This window comes from Eulemur rufifrons, chromosome 7 (assembly GCF_041146395.1).
Source record: "Eulemur rufifrons isolate Redbay chromosome 7, OSU_ERuf_1, whole genome shotgun sequence".
Taxonomy (NCBI): domain Eukaryota; kingdom Metazoa; phylum Chordata; class Mammalia; order Primates; family Lemuridae; genus Eulemur; species Eulemur rufifrons.
In genome coordinates this window covers 115,095,283-115,120,365 of record NC_090989.1, presented here as the reverse complement: position 1 = coordinate 115,120,365, position 25,083 = coordinate 115,095,283, and the positions used below count along the sequence as shown (strand labels likewise).

The window sequence follows — 25,083 nt, the reverse complement described above, 5'->3', positions numbered from 1 at the left end:
AAAAAAAAAAAAAAAAAAAAGCGTCATGGGATAGAGCCTGTACTTCCCCCAAGCGATTTAGAAAAGAATCAACTTGGGCCAAGCTTGGTGCTGGACCCACAGAAGCTAGATACACAATCTTGGGACAAATCTATGTGACTCAAGTCAAAGTTTTAGAGTTAATTCTCCCATTATTATTTTTTCCTTTTTAAGGTATCCTTATGTGAAATTTAGTTGGGGGCCTGGCCAAGACATTGGATATCCCACACTCCTCTATTCAGAGGGGCAGTAATTGTGAGTACACCAGTGTGATATTTCTAACGGCACCAGTGGCTGTGAAGTAACATACTGTACACCCTACTACTACACATCCAGTCTGGGGGGTGTTCAATGTTTTCCAATATTTCTGTGAAACACCGAATATGAGGTTAGTTTGAAATACAATTTACCCAGGAATAAACCCAATAAGGTCATTTTGATTACTGAAAATGTGAAAACAGGTGACATGTACAAGAAAACATTGCTGTTCATATTCTTGAAATAGACTTTTCTTTTAAGACAAAAGTAATGACATTTGGTTCATTTTCACAAATTGCACACTAGGTGAAATCATACAATTGCTGCAGGGAACTGTAGGCAAGCAATTTGCTCATAGGAATTTGTTTCTTTGTTTCATTTTAAATGAAAAAGCTGTGTGAAATGCATAGCTTTGATTAAAACTACAGATACAGTTCCCTTCTCTGTAAAACTCCAGATTTAGAATGCTGGCAAAAGGCAGTGCTGGCAAAGTCTTTAATGCACATGGAAATGCTATTCTATTCTGGCTTCCAGAAGGAGCCCTAGTAAATTCTATGCACCAATGCATTGGCTAATAATGATAATTTCAGCTTTACTATAAATTATTCTAAATGTCACTTAAGTACTTAAGAATTATCGCTTGCTCCTTTCTAGAAGCTGTCTAAGGCAGCTGATGCGTAAAGCACCTCAACTAGACTTTCAACTAGTTCAGCAGTTCAATCTGTGCTCCCCAGGCCACAAGGATTGCCCTCCACATCCCTCGCTGCACAACTGTCCCCACTGGGGACGTTTCCTGTTCATTTCTGCCTTGTAGAAGGCAGCCCAGGCGAGGGAGAGGAACTTCGGAAGCATGATGGTCAAGGACTGTTCCTTGAAGCAACCTCAATTCTAAGAAGGATTACATGGGTGTGGGAAATACAAAGACCCACCTCACGGAAAATAAACGAGCTTCATTCACACTGCCAATTCTTCGGGGATTATTCCCCTCTATCTCCTCGGAAATCATGCTTTGTTTGCGATACGATCTACTGCTCTGTTGGTCAGAATTTTCATTCACACTACATTAACTTTCATCTCAATCATCTCAGCCTTCATGTAATTTGCTTATTGTGTTTCTCTAGTTTTCACAGAACACACAGTGCAAACAAAGGCAAAGACTGAAGCAATCATTTCAAAAACAAGAGCTCACACTAAAAACACACATGAGCATCAAACATTAAAACGTAGGCTTTCTCCTGTCTTTATTCTGGGGAGGAGGAATCCTCCTCGTCATCTTCCTCGTCTTCATCGTTGAATGAACAGGGGGTCTCACCTCGGGACTCAGAGCAGTGAGAGGCGGCACTGCTGGACTGGTGACTGTTTGGGGCCAGGAACTGCCCAGTTGCTAAGGCCACTTCAGCATCCAAGCATAACCCTTGGTTTACACTAGCAAACAATTAAAAACACATAGGCTCATCAATGTGGTATAAACATTTTTGGAAAACATAGGAATAAAAACATAGGGAGGAGGTGCCCTTGGCAAGATCTGCCACAAACCTGCTCAGGACCTGTGCTGACAGTAACTCGGCTCCTTCAGAGAGAGCCAGGGCTTTGTAGTTTGTTTTTCCAGCCTTGATAAAAATACATACCTTGATTGGGGTAAGGTGGCACCAGTGGTCAGGTCTAAATTTGAAACTGATTGGGTAGAGTTCAGAAGTAGTCCCTGATTTAACCAAGAAGGTCCTGTGGAGATATCTAAAGGAAAAAATGAAAACAGAAAATGTAGGCTCTCCCAGTTCTATGGCTCATGTTGTTACAGTCTGAAAACGGCAAAGAGAAGTAAGGGACAAGTTCTTAATTACAGCCAGACAAGTCTCCTGCCCTGAGAACCACCCAGGTTTCTTCATCTTCTTTGAATAACGAAAATTCTAGAACCTAAGAGCAGGAAAAACTACAGGAAGGCAGAAGGAATTCAAATTAAAATAATCACAGACTCTTATTTATTCTTTTCTCTTGGATAAGCCCTCGGGAGGGCAGCTCTCGGGGTCCAGTGATTAGTACTATCCTGAATGCCTACTGTTCTAAACACAAAAGACCCTGACTGTAGTGTTAACAGCCAACGCCAGGAGTGGGTAAAGAGAAAGTCACATCAGAAATATCTTAGCGGCCGGGCGCGGTGGCTCACGCCTGTAATCCTAGCACTCTGGGAGGCCGAGGTGGGCGGATCGTTTGAGCTCAGGAGTTCGAGACCAGCCTGAGCAAGAGCGAGACCCCATCTCTACTAAAAATAGAAAGAAATCATATGGACAGCTAAAAATATATATCGAAAAAATTAGCCGGGCATGGTGGTGCATGCCTGTAGTCCCAGCTACTCGGGAGGCTGAGACAGGAGGATCCCTTGAGCTCAGGAGTTTGAGGTTGCTGTGAGCTAGGCTGACGCCACGGCACTCACTCTAGCCTGGGCAACAAAGTGAGACTCTGTCTCAAAAAAAAAAAAAAAAAGAAATATCTTAGGTAAGGACATCCTGCTTATGGGACAGACAGACACATTCTTGCCCAAAACCCCCACTGCACTGTCTTTTCAAGTGCTTGCTGGTGAACTCGATTCTATTACTCATCAATTCTTTTTCCTGACAAGTTTTTCCCTGGTGTCCTCTGCTTTATAATTCAAACTAGCCCTTATTTTAAAAGGTCATGTGCGGTCATGTTTTTAATGAGGATGAGGCAGACATTACTGTTTTAGTCTACAGAAAATATTTTGGATATATCCATGCAATCTTATTTTCTATACAGATACCATATTTCTCCTGTGACAACACTGATCAATTCTTACTGCCATTTTACTCATTTAATACTGATCTCCTCATCTATGGTAGCTCAAAGAAGGCAGTAACTGGAACATATAAGATCTAAATGTTACTGAATGAATTCAGTGATTTTCCACAGTGACTGCAAAATAGGTGGTAGATACATTAAAAATATTCATAAAAAGAAATTCTTTGACTTCCACTGTAAGACCAAACGTATACTTAGAAAATATGATTTGTCAACATGAGCTTCTATTTTATTTAATCAAAATATTTTTGAAATTACTGTGTAAAAAGAAAGAAAGAAAGAAACTATGTGTACTTGGATTGGAAACTTTGGTATCCTGCCATTGTCTGACCAAGTGTGAGGCCATTCCTATGCAGGAAAAAAGTAAACTAAATGACTACATTAATTTTAGAATGGTCTTGTGAACTTTTTTCTTCATAGGCTAACCAAGGCAGCTGTGAAAAAAAAGGACTTCAATTCCAAGAAGAATAGGAGACTTTAAAAACATTAAATAAGTTTGTACAAGAAAATGAAATTAAAGCCAGAATCCCATGAACATTAATTAGTACGTAGAACTATGGAAACTATCTGTCAGAACACAGCTATTTACTTGTTTGTGAGCATAACACGTTACATTTGCTTTTTATGATGGATCTGAAAAGCTTACATTTCTTTCACATTATTGCAGAATCCACACAATGGTTCTCACACTCTTACCCAAGAGCCATTCTGTCCCTTTACACACTAAAGACACACGCTTCTTCCTTTGAACTAACTAGAAAGTCTGCATCCCAGTCTGCAAATGAGGTCACGAAGAGATCAAAACCACAGAGCCTGCCTAATCGCCCTGAGCCTTTTCACTGGGAATGAGCTAAAATAAAGTTCTGGTGATTTATTGAGTAAGCCCTTTATTCAGACCCTGCTGGCCTGCCATACAACTGGGCTGCTAATGAAACAGCAGGACATGCACCAGAGAGCTTGGGGAGAGGGGCGGGGGGGGGGGGGGGGTGGGATATGGGCCAGGTTGGCTGAGGGGCAAGGAGGAGCAGGGGTCAATCATGCAGGAGGTGGATGGTGCCAATTTAAGAACTAAGATCAAAGAGAAACCAAATCCCTGTCAACAAACTTTTCTGTTGTGTGTAAAGGGCCAAAACCATAAAACAAAACAAAATTAAAGCTACCATTTTGCTTATATTTGATGTCATATACCTTAGAACTAATAGTAAAATGCCTTTAAAAAGTGATGTGAAATTCTAGGTGGTAATACTTACAAATGAGGGAAAGCAAAGGCAAAAACACTTTTTATGTATATTCAAATATTTGGCATAATATATAACATTGTCAGGAATTAGGACAATCGTGAAGATTTCTGAGTTAATAAAAAATATTCAAATTATAGAACATGCAAGACACTATGTTTCTGTTTCCAAGTATATGCTGCATACTTTTATAATTCATAATAAAAAGACAAGTAATTCTATTAAAAAATGTACAAAGGTCCAGGTGTCGTGGCTTACGCCTGTAATCCTAGCACTTTGGAAGCCCAAAGAGGGAGGATTACTTGAGGCCAGGAGTTCTAGACCAGCCTGGGCAATACAGCAAGACCCTGTTTATAAAAAAATTAGCCAAGTGTGGTGGTGCATGCCTATAGTCCTAGTGACTTGGGAGGCTGAGGCATTAGGATTGCTTAAACCTAGGAGTTCAAGGCTGCAGTGAGCTATGATCACACCATTGCACTCTTAAAAAAAAAAGGGAAAGAAGTGAACAGACATTTCTCCAAGGAAGATATACAAATGGCCAAAAAGCACATGAAAAGATGCTGAACATCATAAGTCATTAGGGAAATGCAAATCAAAGTCACAGTGAGATACCATTTCACATCCACTAAGGTGGCTATAAGTCAAAACATGGACAATAACAAGTGCCAAAAATTATATGGAGAAATTGGAACCTTCATATGTTGCTGATAGGATTGTAAAATGGTACGACAACTTTGGAAAACAGTTTGGGATTTCCTCAAACTGTTAAACATAAAGTTGCCATATGACCCAGCAATCCCACTCCTAGATATACACTCAACAGAGATAAAGACGTATGTTCACGCAAAAACTTGTACAAGACTGTTTACAGCAGCATCATTCAAACTAGCCAAAAACTGGAAACAATCCAAACATCCGCCAACTAAAGAACGGATAAACTATGTGGTACATCCACACAATGGAATATTATTTGGCAATAAAAAGAAATGAAAGAGTGATATATGCTACAGCATGGATGATGTCTGAAAATATGCAAAGTGAAAGAAGTCACACACAAAAAGCCACATACTTTATGGTTTCATTTATATGAAATGTCCAGAATAGACATTGTGACAGAGAAGAAAGTAGCGGTTGCCAGGGGGTGGGAAATGGGGGAACAGGGAATGACTGCTAATGGGCATGGGGTATCCTTTGGGAGTTATAAAAATGTTCTGGAAACAGACAGTGGTGATGGTTACAAAACCTTGTGAATATACTAAAACACCACTGAATCATACACTTTAAAATGGTATATTTTACGGTATGTAAATTAAATCTCAATTTTACAAAACTACATTTCAGATCCACCTGATTGGGAGAACCGAAGACTTCTATTCTGCTGGTGAGAGTATAACTGGGTAAAATCAAACTGAAAAATGTTGGTATCATCTAGTAAAGCTGAAGATGCACTCAACTCCTACCCAACAATTTCAGTCTATGCATTTGCACACGGGCACTAGGATACATGTATAGGAATGTTCAATGCAACACTGTATTTTACCATCAAGAAACTGAAAACAAACTAAAGGTTTATTATCAGTAAAATGAACAAATAAACTATGATATATTCATATAATGGAATTTTACACAGAAGTAAAAATGTATAAATTACAGCTACGTTAAATTATGTGGATGAATCTAAAGAATATAATGTTGGTAAAAAAAAAAATCAAACCACCAAAGGATATATCATTATAATTATATTATATAGGGGTCAGAATAGGCAAAAGTAAATAATTAATTGTTTCCAGTTTACCATATTTGTTCCTATCTCAAAGAAAAGCAAGTGAATGATAAAAAACAAATTCAAGAGAGTGGTTCCATTTAAAGGGGTGGGAAGGGCACAGCACCGCGGGTGGGCATGCAGTAGGCTTTGATGGGACTGTTCTTTTTGCTAAGCTGGATGGTGGATTCATGGGTGTCCACTGTGTTGCGACTCTTTAGATTCTAAATATGTAAGTATTGTTTTATATCTACTTAAGATTTAATAAGAACAATTTAAGATGGGGAGAGACAAGGAAAGAACAGTAAATACAGTCAACTTGAGATATTTTACTGTAAAGAAGGAACAATGTACACAAATATGAATCCATATTTACTCTGTTCTGTCCCTTTTTTCTGACCCTTAAACTTTTACTATAATCCTCTCTGAATTCAATTTTAATTGAAGGATATTTTTGATCTTATATATAGGCAAATAATAGACACAACAAAGTTTTCCATTAGAGCTGGGTGGGGTGTACCTACTTTCTTTCGTAAACTGCCCAAAATTGCTCTTGAAGTATTCAGAAGGCACTAAAAGAGAGGATTTTTAAAAAACTCTTTCATCAGGCTTTTACTAGCTTACCCTAACTAGGCTCTAAGCTAGGTACTGGGAATTACAGATAAGAGATATCTCTGAAGAGCCAAATTCAGTGGTGAGTCAGCCTATTTACATGTATATAATGTATGCTGCATAGATGTAAGTTCACAATGTTATAAAAACAACCCTTATAATCTAATTTTTGAAAAAAACGTCCTAAATTTATTATGTAACGTGCTAAAAGTCTCAATTTGGTGATGCAAGCACAGGCTTTCTAAAATGTCATAGTTTTCTATGGGAAAGGTTTTAACATGTTAGGGTTTGACATTTAATTGTGAAAGCATCGGTTAACATACCTGTGATATAACCTTCTAAAGCCTTTGGCACCAGGGATTTAGCAAGTTTCAGATTCTCCAGAGAACACTTGCCTGACTCCAGGCCAAAGGACATTCCCATCCGCTTTAGTACTTCTATGTCATCATGGATCTCAAAAGCGTTGTCAAAATTAAAAAGATATTCAAACCTGCATCAGAAAACAAAATATGGAGTTTTCAGTGGTATTGGAGAGGTCTGAATTGTTTTGTACACTACTTTAAAAAACAGAACGAGGCCCTAATTTCAGCTATAGTTCTAGAAATTATTACCATTTAGAGCTATGAGTCATTCTGCTATATTCAGGGGAATGACATCTCAAATAAACCACGTTTCCAATTAAAACAACATTCCTGTGACAAATAGGAGTCCATAAACTGAGCTCTAATACTGTTACAAACAGGAGAAAGACATTTTGTTCTAAATCCAATACTTTTCCAAGTTGTCACAGTTTTGCCATAAAAGAAAAGCCTTTCTAGTTCAGTAATATGACATTCCTACTGTGAGTTGGTCTACTAGCTTTGAGAAAGAAAACATTTTGAATGCTTACTTCATTTTCATGAGTCAAGTCTTAGCTACTGCATACTTTATACATATATATTTTTAAGAGACATTATGTTGCCCAGACTGGACTCAAACTCCTGGCTCAAGCAATCCTCCCCACCTCAGGCTCCCAAATAGCTGAGACTACAGGTGTGAGCCACTGTGCCCAACAGCCCACTTTAGATGAGCAAAAATGGAAGACTTCAGTCCTTTGGACTCCTAGTCTAGGCCCTGGGGCACCTTCATCCATAGGCCTTGGCCCTATGGGAACAGAGTTCAGTGACAATGGTGGGTTTTACCTTGTCATGAAATTCCCTCTCTTAAAATTATGTGAGGGATATTTTTTTATGATAGATCTTAGATCAGGGCAAAAATTACAATAGGAAACAAAATGCCATATTTAAATGATCTGAAGTACATGAATGTGATTAAAGTAAATTACCAATTTATTAGAAAAAAACCAAAAAATCTGAAGTGGGTGCCTGCCACAGTGATGATTTCAGGCATCTGTTAAAAGCAGATGGTTTTGTAAATTTAATTCTCATTGTGGGAAAGCCTCCTGGCTAATTAAGGGGAAAGACTGCATCACCAAAGTAACTGAAAGACAGAGTTTTTGTACCTATCTTGAATAACGAGCTTGTACAAGCTGCTCAGAGCCTCCAGGCCTCCACTCAGAGGAGGGCCAAGAAAGGGCATGAGTCAGTGACCACCCAAGAGGTGGAAAGGTTACCAGATCCCAGTCTCGGGGGAACAGTGTCTGTAATTCCCCTCTGCCAATGGTTCCCAGATTTTCCTGTCACTCATTTTAGACTTAAAAAGATAACCTAAGAAGAGAATTTTATAATTTCCCCACACAAAATAACAGACTAACTAGCAAGTAACTAGAATGCAAAGTTTGTTTGTTTTTCTGAAGAGATGTTAACCATTTTCTAGAGTTCTGATTTTCTGAGACTATGTTAAGAGTCCTCTATGACATATGTTTTTGTAAGAAATTTGCAAGTGTGTGAAAAATAATTCAGATAGCTACCATTTACTGACCACTGGGCTGGGTCCTTTAAGAATTTATAACTTTTATAAACTGGAAAGGTAAATACTATAATTCTTATTTTTGTGGAGGAATGAATGAGATCTCTGAGAGATTAAGAAACTTAAAAGACTAAAAAACTGGATCTGGCTGACTTCACAGCCCTCTGCTATACTTACTGTGTCTATAGTCTCAGTTATCAAATAGTTTTAAAATTCCTGCCCACTGCTCTTCTTCTTTTGTACATGTGCATGTGTGAATATGTGCCTTCTTATTTAAGTGGCCCAGAATCTCCATATGCAGAGACAGACAAGGAAGCAATAGTGTAGAGAAATGAGTGGGAAAAGCAAGGGGTGGTAAAGCCCAAGGCAATGCTGTAGCTCTAAGAAGACCAGAAGTTCTGGCCTCCCTGGGACAGTTCTAGGGTATGGCTGCTGTACTGATATAATCATTAATAGAGTCCTTTGCTTTCACAGGTATCCTAATTTGGATGATAAATTATACGCTGACTTTATTTTTGAGAGGGTCTCCCTCTATTGTGTGGGCTAGAGTGTAGTGGCCTCACCATAGCTCACTGAGACCTCACCTCAAACTCCTCCTGGCTCAAGAGGTCCTCCTGCCTCACCCACCCGAGTAGCTGGGACTACAGGGGTGCACCGCCACATCCAGCTAATTTTTCTTTTTTTTTGTAGAGACAGGGTCTCCCTATTGCCCATGCTGGTCTCAAACTCCCAGCCTCAAACAACCCTCCCACCTTTGCCTCCCAAAGTGCTGGGATTACAGGTATGAGCCCCTGCACCCAGCTTGCTGACCTCTTGTAACAAAGCACTTGCCTTGGGTCAGACCCTCTATAGGCATTATCTCATTTAATTCTCACAACAGGGCTGAAAAGTGGTAGAGGCCCTAATGTCAATCCTATTTGTTCTTGACAAACAAGAGTTTGGTAGCAATTAACACATCAACTGCCACGTGAGTTATATTTAACTCATGCTAGTTTTAAGCCCAGGGCCTTGTGAAGCATATGTAATGCACACATCTCTTTACCTTGGGACCCACATGAACTATTTTTCAAGTGGCATATAACTCATGTACAGAAAACAATAAAAAATGACAAATTTTTCATTAACTTAGAAAGGATTGTTTTGTTTTTGAAGTTTTTATTCTATTTTTGTAATAAAACACCGTGGCCCCAAGGAAAAAAATTTTTTTCCTTTTTTCCTAGTATGGCAGTCAGTATGTTAAGTGAGGGAGCCATAATCCACACTTGGGTCTGTCTTACTCTGCACTTAACTCTCTCATGATACTGGTCCCAGCCTGAAGCCACTGAGAGAAACTTTTTCTTAAAGGGTAAAATAAATTACAAATTAATTCTCTATTTTGAAAAGCGCTACTTCTTACTTGTTACGATGAATAAGACCATAAATCTTAGTTAAAATGTAAAATTTTTTTTAAAAGAGAAAGAAAAAAGAAGAGAATATGCCTAGCATTTTCATGTCTATTTATTCATTCTTTAACAAACAGAAGCACATATAACTATGATACAGCAGAACAAAGAAAGAATTGCTTTAATGCCACATGCTGATCTAAAATATATCCATAATAAACCATGATAGTGAATCACCAACAAATCCACCTTGTTCCAGAGCCTCAGTGATCGTCTAACTTACTGCAGTTACTTGCTCACAGTTACCACATACATGTAGCATGTCATAGCTTGGGCCCAGGTCCTGCTACACACGTGACATAGGCAGCACAGCGCTGGCAAGGACTGGGGACTGAGGAGGGCCAGTGACAGAGCTCACACTAGTAGAAGACAGCACCTGCCTCTGAGGGCGTGTTTCATGTGCCCCAAGGAAGCCAGCATGGGGGGTGGGGCTGCAGATAATGGCGTGAATCCTTCTTCATTTTGCAAATGGCAGGAATATGTTAACAGAAGGCCAGACCTGTGCCCGTCCCCTAGTTCTCTACTCACTTGTCACTGGAGATGCTGCAATCTATGACTGTTCTTCTGCTTGTATTGATGATTATAAACGGCAGCTGAATGGTAGAGTTCAGAGCTGGAGGACCCTGATTCTGCTGTTCATTTTGTCGATTTCTCTGTACCAGGTTTTTGAAAGCGATTTGCTGTGATGGTCAATAAAAAGGAATATGAACATGTAACGTGAGTAGGTGACTTGGAATTTAAATGAATTAATACATTTAAAATGTAGTTTAAAATTAGAGAAATTAAAGAGACATGCCACCTGTACTAATGAATTAATAAAAAACTAAACATTTAGGAAAAAAGGTTAGAATGATCTAACTCAATAAATACATTTCAAAGGAAAAAACAGCCATTTAAATGGTGCCTATCATCATCCTAATGTAAATAACAGGGTCCATAGTTTCCACCATCTGTAGAAACAGGACATCACAATCTGGGGCCCAGCCTGCCTGTGGCACCTGCAACTCTTTGTTGAGTGATACAGCAAGGGTGACACCATTTATTCAGCACAGATTCCCAAGAATTTGTGGTCAAATATACCTTTTAGATCATCTTGCCCAGGGTTGTGCAAACGTGAAGCCATAGATCTCTTTCTTCAAATACAGTGTCCTGGCTATCTGCTATTAATATATAAAACAGATGGAAGGGGCACCGTTCTGGCTGGCTGCAGTGGGGCTGGGGCCCTAAGCCCTGCCAGCCCTGCTCTCATGCACAGTCGCAGGGTTTCTGAGGCACCTCCACAGACCTTCTCGTATCCTTGGGGAAACCGAGACTTAGCACTAATTGTAAGATATATCGAGGCCTGAATATACTGAATCTTGCTGCTACTTTTAGTTATAACCATTACTCAAAAGCCAAAGAAAGTGACCTCCCTTTTTCTAATAAGGCAAATGTATTCATAGAAGTTCTTAGCTAGCAAGACTTTTTGCAGTTCAAGGTTTTCCCTTATCTGCTCAAGAAACAGACAATGGTTTTAAAAGTTCCTTAAGTCAGAGCCATTCATTCTCTTTATGTCTACCAGGAGACCAGAGTTGTTTTGTTAGCCTATGGGTTTCACCTTAAAGTTTAGAGAGATCTGTTTTCTATAAATGTTGACAGTTTGCCCCCAGGTTGAAATCTGTAAATATTTGGTTGAGAAACAGTAGAGAAAAAGAAATTCAGAAGTTAAAAAATACAAGTACAATGTTCACTCCACAGAGCTAAGCAGAGAGAAAATATTCAACTTCATTCTTTGTGCTGGGCATCTAGAGATATGAAAATCCTGTGTATCGGAGGGTGATCTTGCCCAGCACCATCCTTTTTGATAAATAAACAAGTAATTGCAGGCATGCTGAGAAACAGGTTTGTTTAAAAAAAAAAAAAAAAAAATTGCCAAGAATCAAGCTCTAAAATGTTCCATGGTTTAGGAAGGCTCCAGCACAGGGCTTGGGACCATGAGCTGGTAGGGGAATACTGCAGATAACTGTGCAGGGCTGGGGGCAGAGAGGCAGCTGGGGGAAGAAGATGACAGCACAGGAGTCAGGGGAGGGTGCCTGATAGGCAGGAGCATGGGAATAAACTGCCAGCTTTCTTTTTTTTTTTTTTTTTTTTTAAAGCTGCAGAACACTCTCTTCAAACAACACCTTATGTGGAAACCCAATATGAAAAATTCACAAAATGCCTGCCCCAGTGGTAGCTCCTCAGGTAGGTCCCACGGAGTTCAGTGTGAAAATCAGACACAGGACATGGTAAGAAAGAAAGGAACAACCTAGTCAGGATGGAACGCCACCTCTGGGCCTCTCTGCGTTGGCCAAGTCTCTGCTTTGCCCGCTGCTGCTCCTCTGCCCATGCCCCGCTGCCCTTCCCCTTCCCTACACTCCGATCACCCACAGATCCGTGGATGGGCTAAGCTGTGAATTTACGCATGAAAGTGGAAAAACAAAACCCATAAGCAAATATAAGCATCAGGAAAGTGAAAAGCAAAAATCATCTGGGATATTTAAGATCACAACATATTCTAGTCATTAAACGAAGTGAGTATCAAAGGAAAAACCTGACAACACATTTGATAACTTACTGTTACCTTTATGTCTGAAAAGCGGATTATACCCCAAATTAAATAGGACCTAGAGCTGTTCAAATCAAAGTGAATCTTATGATCAGTTGTTAAGTTTTTCATGTAAAGACAATTTGCTGAGAAAAGCAAAAGTATGAAGGCTCTCTGGCTCATTTTACGGTTTATCTGATTGGATTGAAACTGGCCCAATTGTACTTACTACTTGAAGTAAATTTTTACACCAATTACAATTATCCAAAATAGAAGTTAAGAAAAAGTCCATCTACCCTGTGATTTTACAAATATAGGGATCCTCATTAAACTATAAAATGTGCTTTTCTTAAACAGAAATGCATTTTAAGTTTTGGTATTTCTATTAATCTTACTGAATCATTTCATGTCATTCTGTCATTTACTGATAAGTATTACAGGTAGATTTGATTATCTTACTTAAAGCACCTAAATTTAACTAGCCTTACTAGTTGATATTCCAAATTAGGGCTAAAATAAACAAACACAAAGAGCCTCCTGACAGTTATGATAAGTGTCAAAAGTGAACTGCGGTACAACACGAGTCACACGTGGGGCAGGTAAGCGCTGGGGGGCTAGGATGACGGTGAGAGAAGGAACCATCTTTAGGGCAGAGCAGGAGGATGGCAACGAGCCAGGAGGCGGGGAGGCTGCCCTGGTGTGGGACCACCAGACACTCCTCAGAGGCACCACAATTAGAAAACACACTTACTCTAAGAGCCAGTAAGTGGAGGAACAGGGAAGGTAGTGAAAAACATCCCAACATCTTTACCTGCAGGAGAAGTTCTTGCAGCTGGGCCCGCTTCTGCTTTATCCGTTCTATCCGCCTCTGCTTCTCTATCTTCAAAATATTGGTAACAAAATAACGTGAATATGTGTAGAGTATAAAGTATCACTCTCTTCTCAGGTCCCTATTCTGAGATATGAAGAATCTTTCTTAGAGAAACTCAACCCACTTTAACTATGGATATGAATAAAGGCAAATCACCCCTTTGGGCAGGGGCAGGGGTTGGAGGTGAGCAAGCAGGTACGACAGCAGAATTGTGGCAACTGTCATCAAAAATGAAATCCAGGCCGGGTGCGGTGGCTCACGTCTGTAATCCTAGCACTCTGGGAGGCGGAGGTGGGATGACTGCTTGAGCTCAGGAGGTCAAGACCAGCCTGAGCATGCGCCTGTAGTCCCACCTCCTCAGGAGGCAGAGGCAGGAGGATTGGTTGAGCCCAGGCATTTGAGGTTGCAGTGAGCTACAATGACACCACTGCACTCTACCCAGGGCGACAGAGCAAGACTCTGTCTCAAAAAAAAGGAAAAAAAAAAAAAAATACATCCACTTAATGAATACTTGGTCTGCAGTACCTGTGTGCTGTTATTACTCAAGTTCTAATCAAAGAACCACTTAGTTTATACTTACTCTATGTGCCAGCATTCAGCTAAGCACATTATACACATTATCTTAATTCACCTTTCACAAAAACCTCACGAGGTAAGTACTGTTGTTATCCATTCTGCATGTAAGGAAATGGAAGCATAGAGGGTTACGTAACTGCCCACGTCACATAGCTAATGAATGGTAAGAGCCAGGATTTGAACGTAAGCCACCTGGTTCCAGAGACTCTATTATTAATTACTTGCTACATTACCCGTCTAAGAATAAGGCAAGATTTATTTAAGATATCAGTTTAGCTGACTCTCAAGTAAGAGGCAGAAGAGCTGCTAATACAGATATCCCACATATTCAATATACAGTTGCTACTTGTTGTAAGAAATGTGCTTGTTGGACAAATTTTTCAGCTTCAAACAACTGCTATTTTTCTTAATCTCACAACTACCTAGAAAACAGATGAGACTGAATTTCCTTGCAGTTGAGTTCCTGCCTCCTTAGGCAAAAGTCAATGACATCTGTTAAGTAAAATGTGCGGAGGCCGCTGGTTTGGAACGAGCTCCTGCACTAGGCCCAACAGACAAACCAAAATGGAGTACTCGTGCTGAAGTTCCACACAACCAAGCCGAAACTAACCTGTACACCTGACCTTCCAAGGAATCAGGGGAGAGAGAAAGACAATAGCTAAACCCCAAAAGGTCAGTTTTAGCCAGCATGATAAGGGGGTCCCCTCTGCTTTAACTTTTACAAGGAAAGTAACTTTGAAGTGACTAATCCACTTTTTGTTTCTGCTCTTTTCAGCCCTTTTCTGCCCATAAAGCCAACATCTGCTCAGCTCATAGGAACACAAATTCTATCTATTATAATGAGGTGCTGCCCAATTCTAGAATCACAATTGCATTTGTTATTATTTTGTCTTTTGACATATCAAATAAGATATTCCTTGTTTACCCCAACAGATTATTCTTATTTGTTCCCCATCTACTCTAGTCTGCAGCAGGAGTTTCCACTCTTGGTTCCTCTAACCACTATCGCACTTTAGTCCTAAGTTACTTAAGTTGCGCTGTAAAATCTGTGTGGCTTTCTATTTATACATTTGAAAAGATGCTGTAATAGTTTCTCCTGCCTCTGAAGCTCTGACAGGCCAACCCCCTACCTGCCCGTCACACCCCACATCCAACCAGGTGAAGATGCACTGATTCTACCTCTAGAACACCTCTCCAATCTCACCACCACCACCTTAACTCAGACCATCTCCAATCCTCCTCCCTCCATCCCATTTCCTTCCCCATCTACCTGTTAATTTGACTTCCAACTGAATGATCCTTTAAAACACATCAACAACACTCCTCTATAATTTATCAATAGCTTCCCACTGTTTACAGGATCAGGTCCCCACTGCTTAGTACTTAGAAATCTCTGCCCTTTCTCCACACCTGTACTCTGGCCACAGCCTGCTCCGGGCATGCTTTCTCAGGCCTGTGTCCGCCCACGCAGTGCCTGTGCTTGGAAGGCTCTCTCTGCCCTTATCCCCTTGGCAAACCCTACTCCCTCCTTCACGACTGAGCTCAGGAATTATTTCTTTGGTAAAGCTTTCCCTTATCCCTCTTTGCAGAGGATCTGTACTACTTTTTCCATAGAAGTAATCACATTTTTGGTAACTCTTTTACATTTCTCCTGTCCCCAGTTAGTTCTGTGGGGTCAGAGATTTGTCTTGTATAACCTGTGGTTAAGCATATGGCAGACGCTAAAGGATTTTTGCTTAATGAGTCTTTGGTATCAGCTTAGTAAGCTTAGTATTACTGGGCATTAAAATGATGCTCAAATTCCACTCTATTAGAAGGAAGAAAAATGAGAAAAGGAGGATATTTCCACTCTAGCATTTGAGTAATATTATTCTACAACTTCTGATGAGTATCTGATTTCTCTCCCCATCCGCAAATATAATACTAAACAATTTCTGATTTGCTGGAGGAAAAAAAAGGGACTGAGAAAAACATGAAATCAATCTTAATTATCTCCAAAAGCCATATTTAATATCCATTTACTCCACTTATAGCCATGATAGTAAAATTATGTCAAATCAGTTGAGAAATAGCATGTCAGGGAACATGCTCGTTTAGGAAGGATTTTCTTTAATGCTGAAAGTTCACAGAATTAAAAATGTTTTTGTACACATTATCCCAAAATTCAAAGATGAACCTTCTATCTATTCTGATAGGCATGAATTAAATCCATTCTGTTGCTACTGATTCTAAAGTCAAAGGTAAAAATTTGACTTTCACAGCTGTATTTAGAATATTGTGTATGTAACCAACACAGGAAATAAACAGCCAGCTAGATCCTTCTTTTTGGGGGGGATCCATATAGCAAGCATTTCATCAAACAAGATATCATTTCTATTACATGATTCACTAAAAATTTATTAGCAGAGTGCTCAGAATTAAATTATTAATAGAATAAAATAAAGATCTTCTCCAAGAAGCCATAAAAATCAAATCAAGTCATTTAACTTTTATGTCCCTCAGTTTCATCATTTACAAAATAAACAGAAGACTATACCTCTAAAGCTCCTTTCAATTCTAAAATTCTATATACACAGTCCATTAAAAAAACGAAATAGTGTACACAATTGGAAATATTTTAATATTACATGATTATATTTTTAAATTAAAATGCCTCTGATGTAAAATAATGCAAACGACTATCCATAAACAGATTTTCTCACTTACCTCCAGGTTTTGACATTCCTGAGCAGAGTTGGTAGGTAGGCCAATCCACTTGATTTCCTTTTTTTCCTTCGAAATTATGTTCATTGCCATTAGCACATTTAAAGCATCATAAACTCTTCGCCTAATGTTCTTCTGATCATAAGCCTGCTGAAAAATATTTTTATTGAGTGATAAATTTTAAGAGTTAAGATATAGTCACATGATATTGATATATTAAATTACTATTATTTTATCTCAAAGTGCTGAAAGAATTCTATATCCAGTGAAAATCCTTCAAAATTAAAGATTAAATAAAGATACTTTCAAACAATAGAAAACACAAAACAATTTTAAAAGTAAATATGTTATCAGCGGATCTACATTAAAACATATTAAAGGGATTTCTTCAGGTACGAGAAAGATCTAAGATGGGAACTTGGAGCTATAGGAGAGAACAAAGAAAAACTCAAAAGGTAAATATGTGGGTAAATCTCAATACTCACTGTATAAAACAATAATAATGCCTTATGGAGGCTACAATACATACAGAATATATATGACAACAAATAGTGTATGTATATCGGAAATGGGTGGTACAGGTAAAGTGTTCTAAGGCCTTCATTGTTTGGTGTTTGGGAAAACTAAATCTAATAAATTGGGGGATCTAAACTAACTGAGTATAAATATTAGAAATCTTGACACTGTAGAAGTGATGATAATATAACAACAAATCAGAAGGAGGCAATACAGCACATATGCTGACGTCTTCCTTTTAATATTGGAAAGGATATGGATACTGCTTAGCACACATGAACTAAAAAATGACAGAGGTTTTAGTACAATATATTTAAAGCCATAAAACTATAATAGTATTATTCTTTTAACAACTACTAATATATTTAATCTGATTCCTGTGGTAGAGGAGAAAGACGGGAGATGGGAATAAATATAAGCATATTAATTTTTTTCCCTTCATAATCACCACATACGGTCTACAGGTGGTAACTCAAAACAAAATATTAAGTATGTCACTTAAAGTTATAAAGATAACCAGCTAAAGAACTATAGACTACAAGCCTTCTAGATTATCAGAAAAGTAACACAACAGTGAACAAACAGAAAAACATGCAATGTTTGTTTATATCCTTGTAACAGGGGTGTAACAGGGGATTAGCAAAAATGTATGTCAGATGTTGAAAAGTGCTAAGGAGAGATGCCTCATTGTGGTGACATGTGAGTGATGATCAGGAGGCAGGGAGAAGCCATATGAATATCTAGCAAACAGTGTTCTAGGTAAAGGAAACTGCAAGTGCAATGGCCTGATCAAGGATATATCTGGTATATTTACAAAAAGTGTGGCTCGAAGGTAGTGAAGGAGGGAGAGCATAGAAGATGAGATCGGTGAGGTAATAGTGACCAAGATCACAGAGAGGCTTGTAGATCACTGTGACAACTGTTGCTTTCATTCAAAATCAGACTGCTATATACTTTATTTTCAAGTGTCCAGAGAACACTTTATTATTAACGAAAACAAAACAATCAAAAACACACCATATAATAATGGCTCGCAAGGAAAATCCCAATGCAATTAAAAAAAAACACAGAAGTAGTTCAATTCATATTCTTTTATTCTCTGGTCACAGGTAATAAAAGTAAAAATTTATAGCACCAAGTAAAAATCCCTATCACCTGGAACTATAAGAATTCGTTCTGGCCAAGGTGCAGTGGCTCACCCCTGTAATCCTAGCACTCTGAGAGGCTGAAGCAGGAGGATCACTTGAGGCCAGGAGTTTGAGGATGCAGTGAGCTATGATGACGACATGGCACTCTAGCCTGGGTGACAGAGTGAGACTCTGTCTCAAAAAAAAAAAAAAAAAAAAAGAAAACCCACAAAAAACCTCTTTCTAATGCAATTCTTAGGTCAAAGAACAAATTAAACCAACAACAAATTAAAACCAAAGTTATCTTAAAATAGGTCATCTCAAAATAAAATCTTTATCACCCTGAAGTTTGAAATAGAGTATCTAAAAAATAGTGTTTCTCCAGCCTGAGCAAGAGCAAGACCCCAGCTCTATTAAAAAAATAGAAAGAAATTAACTAGACAACTAAAAATATATAGAAAAATTAGCCGGGCATGGTGGTGCATGCCTGTAGTCCCAGCTACTCAGGAGGCTGAGGCAGTAGGATTGCTTGAGCCCCGGAGTCTGAGGTTGCTGTGAGCTGATGCCACGGCACTCTAGCCTGGGCAACAGAGTGAGACTCTGTCTCAAAAAAAAAAAAAAAAAAGAGAGAGAGGAATAGTGTTTCAGAATCAATGGGATAGGGCTATATCAGTGCTCAAGAGGAAAAGTCATAGCCATAAAGACTTTTATTAATAAACAAAAATAATAAAAGTAAATAAAATATACATCATTGTCTACCAGGTGAAAAAACATCAAAAGTAACTTCAGGAAAAGGAAGAGAATATTAAATAAAGATTAAAAACAGAACTTAACTGAAAACCAGAAGGTTTTTAACTGAAAACCAGAAGGTTTTTACAAACAAAATCAAGACATCATTCTTTGGGAAATATAATTCCACATAATTTTAAGAACATGGATTAAATGGAGGATTTTCTAAGAAAACATAAAATATCAACTTGATCCTAAGGGAGACAGAAATTCTAAACAGACCAAGTACCAAAGAAGAAATGGGGAAAGCTATCTAAAATCTACCACCATCCCCCCCAACCAACAAATCACCAGGCCTAGGTGGTTTCACAGGTGATTTCTACAAAATTTCAGGGACTAGAACTAGAGACTCAATGCCATTACACCTGTAACGGAATAAAGAGAAAGAAAAAAAAAAAGTCTCTAAATTTATTTTATAAAGCCAACGTAACACTACCAACCAAAATTCTAAATGTCCAGGAAAAGATCCAGAATTTGATTAAATTTAACATCTACTTCTGACTTTTTAAATTAAAAAAAGAAGAAAGAAAAGTTCATTTAAAAAAAACAGGCTATGGTTAGGTCATCTCAAAATAAAATCTTTATCATCCTTAAGTGTGAAATACTATAAATCTTTCCATTAAAGTTCAGAAATAAAGATCCCAAATGACCAGATTACTACTATTACTTAATATTTTGTGGAGTGCATAGAATATGATTACATTTAGATAAAATGTAAACTGACCTTCAGTGTTAAAAAAATCAAATCAGTAGTTGCTTCGCAATGTAGGCAGAGGGAGGGATGGACTACAAGGGGCAAGAAGAACCTTTTAGGGGTGATAGAAAAGTTCTGTATCTTGATTGTGGTAGTAACTTCATAGATGCAGACAACTATCAAAATTCATTGAATTTTATACCTGAATACATATATTTGTATGCAAACTATTCATCAATAAATATGGGAAAAAATAAGACATATATATCTCTTTCCTTATATGCAATTTTAACTCAATTGAAAGAAAAATGAGGATGACTTTCTCTGTACTAAAATAGAATAATCTTCAAGATATATTAAGAAAATAAAATCATGAATGCAGAATGTAAAATACAATCACTTTTGTGTTTAAAATAAAAAGGAGGCTGGGCACAGTGGCTCTTCACATCTGTAATCCCAGCACTTTGGGAGGCCGAAGCAGGAGGATTGCTTGAGGTCAGGAGTTTAAGACTAGCCTGGGCAACTTAGTGAGACCCTGTATCTACAAAAAGTAAGAAAAATCGTGGTGCTGCACACCTATAGTCCTGGCTACTCAGGAGGCTGAGGCAGGAGGATCGCTTGAGCCCAGAAGTTGGAGGCTGCAATGAGCTATGATGATGCCACTGCACATTAGCCCAGGCGACAGAGTAAGACTGTCTCAAAAAAATTTTTTTTTGAGCCAGCATCTTGCTCTGTTGCCCAGGCTGGTCTCGAACTACCATGTTCAAGCAATCCTCCCACCTAAACCTCTGGAATAGATGGGATTACAGACGCATAGCACTGTGCCTGACTCAGAAATAAATTTTATTATGTGTATGCATAATTTCTGGAATGATAAGAAACTGGTAACAGAAAATATTACTTTTGGGGAAGCAGACTGGGGTCTGTGGTAGAAGGGAAATTTTCTTTATTATATATTCTTTTGGACAACTGTATTTTTTATAAACATGTTCATATATTACTTTTCCAATTAAAAATAAAATAAAATTCTCTTGTTGATTTAGATATTAAAGAAACACCAAGATTCAGAAACATATAAAAAGTTACCAAATATAAAAAATATATAAAATATAAACATGTTTAATAACCCCAAAATTACATTTAAGAACTATTCTTTGTTTAAATAAATAAAAGAATTCTTTCTAAAACAAAAACCAACAACAAAAAATCCCCCAAAATACAATATGAAATCCTCAGGTAAAGGAGTTCAGGATCCCCTAGCTTATCTGATTTCTCAAATCTATGACATAGATAACCCAAAGAGGTAGACTGTAGCATCACTCATCACAATCAATGTCAGGTTCATGATCTACCTACCGAATCAGCTGCCAAATGATTATTTGAATTGGTGAACTCTGATACCAGCTCATCAGCTACTTCATTATATGATGTTGTACCTTTTCGCTGAACTTTCTCACACACTTTCATTGAAAAATGTCTCAAGCCTTTTCCATTTTTATCTCCTTTTTTGCTTCGTTTACTAGAAGAGAAAAAAATTATAGTCCATTATACTTATTAGCGAATTTCTTTACAAATCTCTGTAAGAAGATTGTAACTTAAGTTTTGCTTTGAGTGGCAAAAACTTGAATAGAGATGAGAAAATGGTTTTAAACTTAACTTTTTCCATAAGAGCCTAATAAATTATGAAATTAGAGCGCTTTTCCATGCACATCATTTATTCAACAAGTATTTACTGACCAGTTACTAGGTTGTGCCAGATACTGTTATAGACACTGGGAATAATCAGTGAAAAAAGACAAAAACCCTGTCCTGGTAGAGCTTATTGCTCTACAAGCTTATTGCTTATATTGCCTTACTAGGCAATATTCATCTTTTTGTAGTCTATGTATATCATAGGTTTTTTCCTGAAATTAAAAGTACAGTCATGCACCGCATGATGATGTTATGGTCAATGACGGACTGCACATACAATGATGGTCCCGTAAGATTATAATGGACCTGAAAAATTCCTATCACCTAGTGATGTTGTAGCCATCAAAGCATCATAGCGCAACACATTACTCATGTGTTTCTGGTGATGCTACTATAAAAAAAATCTGCACTGCTAGCCATGTGAAAGTCTAGTATTAATACATACAATTATGTACAGCACATATTACTTGATAATGATAATACATGACTATGTTACTGCTTTCTGTACATACTGTGCTATACTTTCTATCATTATTTTAGATTGTACTTCTTCCTCTTATAAAAGAAAAGTTAACTGTAAAACAGCCTGAGGCATGTCCTTCAGGAGGCATTCCAGAAGAAGGCATTGTTACCATAGGAGATGACAGCTCCGTGTGTCACTGTCCCTGAAGACCTCCCAGGGGGACAAGATGTGGAAGTGGAAGATGATGATATTGATGATCCTGACCCTGGGTAGGCCTAGGTTAATGTGTGTGTTTAAGTCTGAGTTTTTAACAAAAAAATTAAAAACTAAAATATTTAAAAAAAAATAGAAAAAACATATAGAATAAGGATATAAAGAAAATATTTTTGTACAGCTGTAAAATGTGGTCTTTTTAATTTTTAAATTTTTATTTTTAATTATTATGGGTAGTTAACAGTTTTATATTTTTTCTTTTTATTATTACTTCAATAGATTTAGGGGAGGAATAAAAGTGGGTTTTGTCACATGGACAAGCCGTATAGTGGTGAAGTCAGGGCTTTTAGTGTGCCTGTTGCCAGAATAGTGTACACTGTACCCAGTAGGTAACTTCTGATCCCTTACCCCCACACCCAATAGTTTTATACATTTATGGGGTACATGTGATGTTTTGATATAGGTATATCAAAACATGTATGATCAAATCAGGGTAACTGAGGTATCCATCACCTAAAGCCTTTATAATTTCTTTGTGTTAGGAACAATCCAATTCCCCCTTTCTGACATTTTAAAACATACAGCAAATTACTGTTAACTATACCACCCTATTGTGCTACCAAATACTTGATCTTAATTCATTCTAACTGTATTTTTGTACTCATTAATGTGTTTGTGCTTTAAGCTGTCGTTACAAAAATGAAACAGTTTAAAAATATTAAAAACTTTATAAAGTAAAAAAGTTACAGTAAGCTATGGTTAATTTATTATTGAAGAAAGATAAATTTTAAAAATAAATTTAGTTAGCCTAAGTATACAGTGTTTATAGAGTCTACAGTAGTGTACAGTAATGTCCTAGGCCTTCACATTCACTCACCTCTCATTCATTGACTCACCCACAGCCATTTCCAGTCCTGCAAACTCCATTCATGGTAAGTATCCTATATAGATATACCACTTCTTATCTTTTACACCGTATTTTACTATAACTTTTCTATGTTTAGATACACAAATACTTATTATGTTACAATGCCTGCAGCACTCAGTACAGTAATATGCTGCACAGCTCTGTAGCCTAGGAGCAATGGGCTACACCACGTAGCCTAGGTGTGTACTAGGCTATCTAGGTTTCTGTAAGTACCTTGATGATGTTTGCACAGTGACAAAACCGCCTAATGACACCGTTCTCAGAATGTATCCCTGTCATTAAGTGAAGCATGACTGTGATTATGTTTACTGATAAATTATTTACATGTTCTGTGTTACAAGACACAGACACTAAACACGCACTTTTCTAAAGAATGAGATGAGAAAAGGATAGATATCTACTTTTTCCCCCTACATTCCCAAAGAATCATCTGTGCACCCCTTTTGTTATAGGCACCTTACTTCACAGGCTATTATTGAAATGCTGTGAAACCACTAAATGGTTTTAAGTGGAGGAGTAGCATAGTGAGATTTTCAGTTAGGCAGAGATTTTTGCTGCAAAGTAGAAGATTTCAGAATTGGAATTAAAAAGGAAAAGTGGGATTTATAGGGGGCAAAAACAGAAGACAGAAAGACCCACTGAGAAGCTACTGCAACAGCCCAGGCAAGAGGTGATGAGTCCCAAAACTGGGGGAGTGGTAGGGTAGGAGAAGAGGTGGTTTTGAAAAATTTTAAAGCATAAAAATCAACAGAACTAAGTGACTGATGTGGAGGGTAAGGAAGAGGAAAATAGTAGAATGACCCCTAGAAAGAAGGGGTCATTTACTGAGATCAAGGGACGAATAAATTTATGAGTTCCATTTTAAACCTCTTAATCTACACTGTCCAATACCCTAGGCATAACCACACGTGATTACTTAGCACTTGAAATGTAGGAAGTCTAAATTGAGATATACCGTAAGTTTAAAATACACATTGAATTTCAAAGACTTAATACAAGGAATGAATACAAAAGATCCATCCATTAGTAATTTTTATATTAATTACACATTGAAATATACTATTTTAGATATATAGATTAAAAAAAGATAAAATTAATTTCAAGTATTTCTTTTACTTTTTAAATTGGCTTTTTGAAAATTAAAAATTACATGTGGCTTGCACTGAATTTCTATTGGGCATCAATGATGTGAATGGAGTTTTATATTTACGCTAAGAATTTGATAATGGCTTGAAGTAAATAAATTTCTCAACTCAATGGTTATATACGTTTTAAAAGCCAGGAGTACCAGCCTGAGCAAGAGTGAGACCCCGCCTCTACTATAAATAGAAGGAAATTAGCCAAACAACTAAAAATAAAAAAAATTAGCCAGGCATGGTGGCGTGTGCTTGTAGTCCCAGCTACCCGGGAGGCTGAGGCAGAAGGATCGCTTGAGCCCAGGAGTTTGAGGTTGCTGTGAGCTAGGCTGACGCCACGGCACTCTAGCCCGGGCAACAGAGTGAGACTGTGTCTCAAAAAAAAAATAATAAATAAATAAATAAATAAAAATAAAAGCCAGGAGTAAAGCAGAGTTGCTGTTTTTCATCTATTTCTAGGTCTTTTTTTAAAAGGCAGCAATAAGATAGGATAGTTTCAGGCAATCACTTGGCTAATCTGACTTCTATAGTCATACATGGATAATATTTAAAGGAAGAAACTAAACATAATCCTTAAGTAGAAACAACTAGACCCGGGTTGGGGAACCTGCGGCCTTACGGCCACATGTGGCCTTCTAGGTCCTTAAGTGTGACCTTTTGACTGAATCCAAATTTTACAGAACAAATCCTTTTATTTTTATTAATACACTTGCGTTCCTCTCCTATATTTTTATTTTATTTTTAAAATAAATGTATG

General features: G+C 37.8%; 1 protein-coding gene across 5 annotated transcripts in view; it reads right to left on the bottom strand.

Annotated features, from left to right (window-relative positions):
• Nucleotides 1-523: 523 nt before the first annotated feature.
• Nucleotides 524-25,083, bottom strand: part of TFDP2 (transcription factor Dp-2) — a 161,906-nt gene continuing 137,346 nt past the window's right edge. For 4 of the 5 annotated variants that reach the window (XM_069475382.1, XM_069475384.1, XM_069475385.1 and 1 more), the window contains 7 exons: nucleotides 21,251-21,413; nucleotides 16,772-16,918; nucleotides 13,430-13,498; nucleotides 10,581-10,732; nucleotides 7,026-7,192; nucleotides 1,905-2,010; nucleotides 524-1,701 (listed from right to left, as the gene is read on the bottom strand). In XM_069475382.1, coding sequence (XP_069331483.1) covers nucleotides 1,518-1,701; nucleotides 1,905-2,010; nucleotides 7,026-7,192; nucleotides 10,581-10,732; nucleotides 13,430-13,498; nucleotides 16,772-16,918; nucleotides 21,251-21,413 — 988 coding nt within the window. In that variant the 3' untranslated portion in view covers nucleotides 524-1,517. The remainder of the gene's footprint in view (nucleotides 1,702-1,904; nucleotides 2,011-7,025; nucleotides 7,193-10,580; nucleotides 10,733-13,429; nucleotides 13,499-16,771; nucleotides 16,919-21,250; nucleotides 21,414-25,083) is intronic. The other variant, XM_069475383.1, reaches the window with a different exon arrangement.